At 44.8% G+C, this 6,000-nt stretch overlaps 1 protein-coding gene across 1 annotated transcript; it reads right to left on the reverse strand.

Moving 5' to 3' along the window:
* Positions 1-861: 861 nt before the first annotated feature.
* LOC141023117 (uncharacterized) lies at positions 862-3,383 on the reverse strand. The gene is made up of 4 exons (XM_073499444.1): positions 3,254-3,383; positions 2,924-3,177; positions 2,641-2,839; positions 862-2,528 (listed from the first exon to the last, which is right to left on the reverse strand). The coding sequence occupies exons 1-4, from the start codon at positions 3,381-3,383 to the stop codon at positions 862-864; spliced, it is 2,250 nt and encodes a 749-aa protein (XP_073355545.1).
* Between the last annotated feature and the right edge of the window lie 2,617 nt (positions 3,384-6,000).

The following is a 6,000-nucleotide window of genomic DNA, read 5'->3' on the forward strand; positions in this document are numbered from 1 at the left end:
AAGTTCATTTTTTAGAATTTGTTGGGAAATTCAGAATCAGTTTCGATTTTAAATTTGTTTGCAAATTCAAATATTGGTCCCGTTTTCTTCAAAACTTGTTCGTGTTTGTGAAAAAAAGGAATTTAAAAAATGTTCCCATTTTAAATTTGTGCACGAATTCATATATTATTCACGTTTTGAAGTTTGGTTACAAATCCAAAATTTGGGCAATTTTGGCAAAACTTGCTTATGTTCTTTAGAAAATTCTTTTAAATCTTGCTTAAAATGTATTCCGGTTTTTCATGAAATGTTTTTTCGACAAATGGTGGATTTTATTAGCTCAAAATGGAGCATCAAGTGATACAAACACAGTGAGCACACACCCGACCTCTGCATAGCTATGCACACAGTCAACCCCAACTAACACAAAAAACACACCGACAACTAGCAAAGTCAAACATGACCGAAGCTATGCCTTACTGGAGCAAAAAGAAAAACAAAAACTCCGAAGTAATCAAGCTAGTGATCACAATTTACAACAACAACCATATCTGCACCAACCATCACATGACATCAGCTGATGTCGCCACCACTTTCCACAACCCCAGCAACTACATGCATAGCATGATCTTGACTTGAGGTGCACGGCCGGATCTATATTGGGCGGGGCCCTTGGCCAAGTAAATGGTATGGGCCCTAAGTCTAATGTATATGTACACATATCTAAAAAATAAACATATATGTATGTAGTTTTGCTTATAAAATAGTAAACGTAACATCAAACCACACATTGTAGTCTTAAAATATAACAAGTAGTATTTGCCGCGAATTTGATTACCTTAAATAAAAAATAATTCCAATGAGTCCAATGACAATAATGCGTCAATGCTTCATAAAAAAGCTTCTCCGGGCATTTCTAGATGCAAAATCATTGATTATAATCTCAAGATCAATTTTATCCAAGATATCCTTCTCAATGCAACATGTAGCCAAGCCATTCAATCTGTCTTGTAACATAGTTGACCTCAAACAATTCTTCAATAGTTTCAGTTTAGAGAAACTTCTTTCAGCTAAGGCTACAGTCACAGGTATAGTCAAGAGGATCCGATAGGCAACTGATACATTTGGATAGCAATTTGCAGCGGTAACAAACTGAAGAATCTCAAGTGCTGACATCAAAGCATCTGGCAAGGTTAGTTGCAATACTTTTAACTCGGAGAAAAAATCATCAAGATCAACATCTTGCGACTTCTTATGAGTAAAAGCTTTTGCAAAAGTGGTGCATGATTTGCGTAGACTACTTTCATCCAAAGACTTCAGATTATTTGAGTTGAATAAGAAACCAAACAAATCTTCAAATGCCTTCAGCTGATCAAATCGACTAGACAATGAAGCAATTGCGGTGTCAACAATGACAAGAAAGTATGTAACTCTGAAGGATTCAATAGCTGACAGTTGTAGATCTTCATCTTCATCATTGATTTCATCAAAATGCTTCTTCCTTTTACTTTTACGCTTTGTACGAAATTGGGGCTTTATGCCCATATCCAACGCAATGGCTTTGGCACTTTCAATACTAGAATTGAAGCCTTCATCTCTATACTTCTGAAAATATGACTTGACCCCATCAATGTGTTTTAGAGTAGCATCGATGCACACCATTTTTTCTTGTAACATTTTGCTCACCATATTAATAGAAAATAGTATGTCATGCCAAATAATCATACCAACTAAAGTCTCAAATTTCCCAAGTGCTTTGAACAAAGATTGAGCATCACTTACTGTAGCTGGATCATTATCCTCCCTAGCAGTCTTCTCCAACTCCTTCAAAGCTGATCTTACTTGGGAAGTTTGGTACCTTATAGGTTGCACACTCTTTATTTGGCTCTCCCAACGAGTATCAGACAAAGGTTTGAGAGTCAGACCTGGAACATTATCAAGCAAAATCTTCCACCTTTTAGTAGAACGTGCAAACAGTACATATATACGCTGGATAATACCGAAGAATGAAATGGCATGTTCGCAAGATTTTGCCATATCACAAAGAGTGAGATTCAAACTATGACATGCACATGGCATATATAATGCTTTGGGATTAACTTCAAGCAAGCGATTCTGAACACCTTGATTTTTTCCCTTCATGTTAGAACCATTGTCATAACCTTGCCCTCTTACATCAGCAACGTCCAGATCAAGAGAGTCCAATGTATCCATCAACACATTAAAAAGCCCTAATCCTGATGTATCATGAACCTTTAAAAACTCTAGGAAAAACTCCTCGACTCTTGGAATGTTACTTGACATATTCACACAATGCACAATTAGCGTCATTTGTTCTTCATGGCTCACATCTGGAGTACAGTCCAATATAACAAAGAAATACTTGGCATCCTTGATGGTCTTTAAGATAAACTTTTTGACGGAATCAGCAAGAAGTAAGATCAACTCATGCTGAATACCATGGCCAAGATAATGATGATGTATTTCCTTGTTTTGAATGCGCCTAATATGTTCTTGCATCACAGGATCAAATTCAGCAATCATTTCAACTGAGCCCAAAAAATTGCCATTATTATGTTCAAACAGCTTCTCATTTGTTCCTCGAAATCCCAAATTACGTTTTGCAAGAAACTTCACTAAAGAAACTATCCTGAGCAATACCTGTCTCCAACGCTCTTTTTTCCTTTGCAACCTTCTGCTGCATCTCATCATCAATTGTTTTGTTTCTGCTTAACCTCAACCTTAGTTCATTCCATGTATTCATGTTGGTAAAGTGTTCAACACTAACCTCATGTTCTTTGAGTCTTGCACTAATACGCCTCCAGTCCCTCAATCCATCAGATGCTAGCAATGACCTGTTCTGATTTGATTTGAATAACTTGCAACAAAAACAATAAATTTTGTCAACCTCTTTAGAGTAAACCAACCACTCTCTGTGAATAACCTCTTCATTAGCTAACTTTCTGGTGTAGTGAAAATATGAGAAATGTCTACCCTCATCATCCTGTGGGAACACCAGATCCATTTCTCTCACAGGCCCCTTTTCAATTAGAATACCCCGTTTGCTGTTGTCAAGATTATCCCATGTTCTAGGATCGTATAGAGATAACAGAGAATCAACCTGCTCATCAATATTCGGAGCATCGGGTGAAGGCTGCAAATTTTCCTCCTCCGTATTGTCCTTATTAACATCAAGACCTACATTTAAATTTAAGAAATTATAATTAGTTACTAACTTACTTCTGCAAAAAATTGAAGGTATTTAATTACTTACCCTGGCCCGAGGACTGTTCATTGACCTCATGATCAACATTTGAATTATGATCATCATCTTGATCATGTTCAGATTCTTCAATTTGATTATCATTATTGACATCAACACTACTTGTTGCCAGAAAATACATTTTTAGAGCCCCTTTTTGTGATTCAGCAAGTGCAAGATCCCTTTTTCTTTTTTTCCTTTTCGCACAACCGGATTTATGTTTCGGTGCCATATCACCTAAAATTATGAAGTAATCAACAACATTACATAAAGAATTAAACATTGAGCTCTCCTGTTACTATTATACGCGTCATCTAAAGAAAAAAGATAGGAAAAAAGCCCCATATTAACTATACCAGAGAAGGGCGATCAGAGATTCGGAGACACCGGAGCGATCGTCGGAGCCTCGGAGTGTAGGAGACAGGGGCGATAGGACTTAGGAGCCAGAGCCCAGAGGCAAGCGCAGGCCCTGGCGATCGAATCTTGGATCGGAGATTCGGAGGCTGGAGGCGATCGCCGATCGGCGACTCGGCGAAGATGATCGATGACGCTGGAGTCTGGACTCTGGATACGAGGACCAGTCCAGCCTTGAGGAGTCGACTCATCGCGACTCGCGATCCGTCGCGATCTCCACTCCTGTCGAGGCGTCTGTCGATCTCCGCTCCTGTCGATCCGTCGCGATCTCCGCTCCTGTCGATCCGTCGCGATCTCCGCTCCTGTTGAGCGCCTACGTGCTGGACTACTGGGCCGGCCGGCCGGGCCAAGGCTTCTATTTTTTAGATGTATAGTAATATATATATATATAAGGGTATACAAAATTATGGGCCCCCTTTAGATATGGGCCCCTGGCCGCCGCACCAGGCCGCATAGGCCCAGATCCGGCCCTGGTGAGGTGCAACGCAAGTGAAGGCCATGCTCGCACAAGAAGATAGTCAAGCCACGACAAGATCCACTTGTCGCCAGCAACTCGGAATAGCGATGGTTGCCGTCGCACTTTGCAATGGAGATCGAGGGAGGGTGATCACCGACACTGTCAAATCCCAAATTAGGACGCTCCAACAGTCTCGCACCGTCCTCATGCTTCACCATCCTCATCCATGGCTGCAGAATCATACAGCAAAAAAAATTCGTCGTTGCTATCGGATTTGAAGATCCAAGATTCCGGCCCTGTCTTGGCAATCACCTAGCAGCACATGACCATGCCTTTGCTTACGCGTCCGAGCGGAGAACCGCCATACCGTGACATAATAGGCTGACGCAGTTGCCTGCAGATGGGATCGTGGTCGCCAACGTCTCACAACCAGAGACTGCCGCCTAGCCAGAAATCCACCGCCATTGTTGCACATCCATGTCCTCTGCATCAAGTTGCCATCCATAGATCTCACTCCGGAGCAACATTGAACAAGCTACCTCGGGCCTTGGTGATAAAGTCAGCTCCAAAACAATGCCTTCAAGAAGGTCAACGACGAAGAAATCGCCGCCATTGTCTGTCCCATGAGGGAGCAAGGATTTCCTCGGAGCAAAGACCACAAGGGGAGGAAGGGAGCAAGGGACGCCTTCAACAAGGATTACGACACGCAGAAGCGTCGTCGTCACCACTCCTGGAACTAAACCAAGACAGGGTTTCCCCAACTCCCCTCACACCCTCCCCTTCGCATCAACCACCAGGAACGAAGCCATCTTGTCCAGCGCACCGGCGAGAGTAGGAGAGGCCACAAGAGCAAAGGCTCGAAGATCCATCTAACATCCGTGAGCGCTACCATTGGTGAGTATGCGATAGTCAGATCAGTGTCTGCCCCGTGCGCCGTCGCACTGGCTACCGCCCGTCCCGCCAGCCACGCCCGGCATGGCCGCACATGGTGCACAATCGTGCACCAGCAGCCGCGCCCCGCCACCCCTTGCCGAACTTCACATCAACCACCAGGAACGAAGCCATCTTGTCCAGCGCACTGACGAGAGTAGAAGAGGCCACAAGAGCAAAGGCTAGAAGATCCATCTGCCATCCGTGAGCGCTGCCATTGGTGAGTATGCGCTAGTCAGATCAGTGTCTACCCCGTGCGCCGTCGCACTGGCTAGCACCCGTCCCGCCAGCCACGCCCGACATGGCCGGACATGGCGCACAATCGTGCACCAGCAGCCGCGCCCCGCCACCCCTTGCCGAGCTTCGCTGCCGCACGGCTGACGCGAGGCAGGCACGCGCCCGGAGCACCGCCGGATCCCACTGAGAACCGCCGCCCACAGACCCAGGGGACCCGCAAGGAGAAGCCCTGCCGCCGCCGTCGGCCGTCGGGGAATATTCGGATATGCCGATGTAGTTGGTTCTAAATAGCACTGACCAGTGCGAGTGGTTGGGAACGTGCATCCCTCGAGGTTGATCATGAGTTCGAATCCAATCTAATGCGCCTCATTTTTGCGGTGCTTTTTACACCGCTTGTTGCTCCCGCATGGGCTAGCCCAGTCGATGACTACCCTGTGCGAAGCCCTGCCTGTCTACGGCAGAATGCGGTAGATAGGAGGGCCCCCAAAATAGAGTGCATTTGGTACAGGGCGCACACCCTCCCTCCCTTCTGGGCAGGCCCATTTACCCTTTCCCTGTTTTAAATTCCAAATATCATGCGCGCGACGTAATCCGAACTGCGGACCCCCCCGCTCAGTGCCAAAGGCAATAACCAAGTGGGACTCCCGACGTGTTGTGCCTACTTTGCTTTTTTTAACTTCTTGAAATGCAACGCCAGAAAAGCGCAGCGGTTTCCTGTTTT

Source organism: Aegilops tauschii, chromosome 5 (assembly GCF_002575655.3).
Source record: "Aegilops tauschii subsp. strangulata cultivar AL8/78 chromosome 5, Aet v6.0, whole genome shotgun sequence".
Lineage (NCBI taxonomy): Eukaryota > Viridiplantae > Streptophyta > Magnoliopsida > Poales > Poaceae > Aegilops > Aegilops tauschii.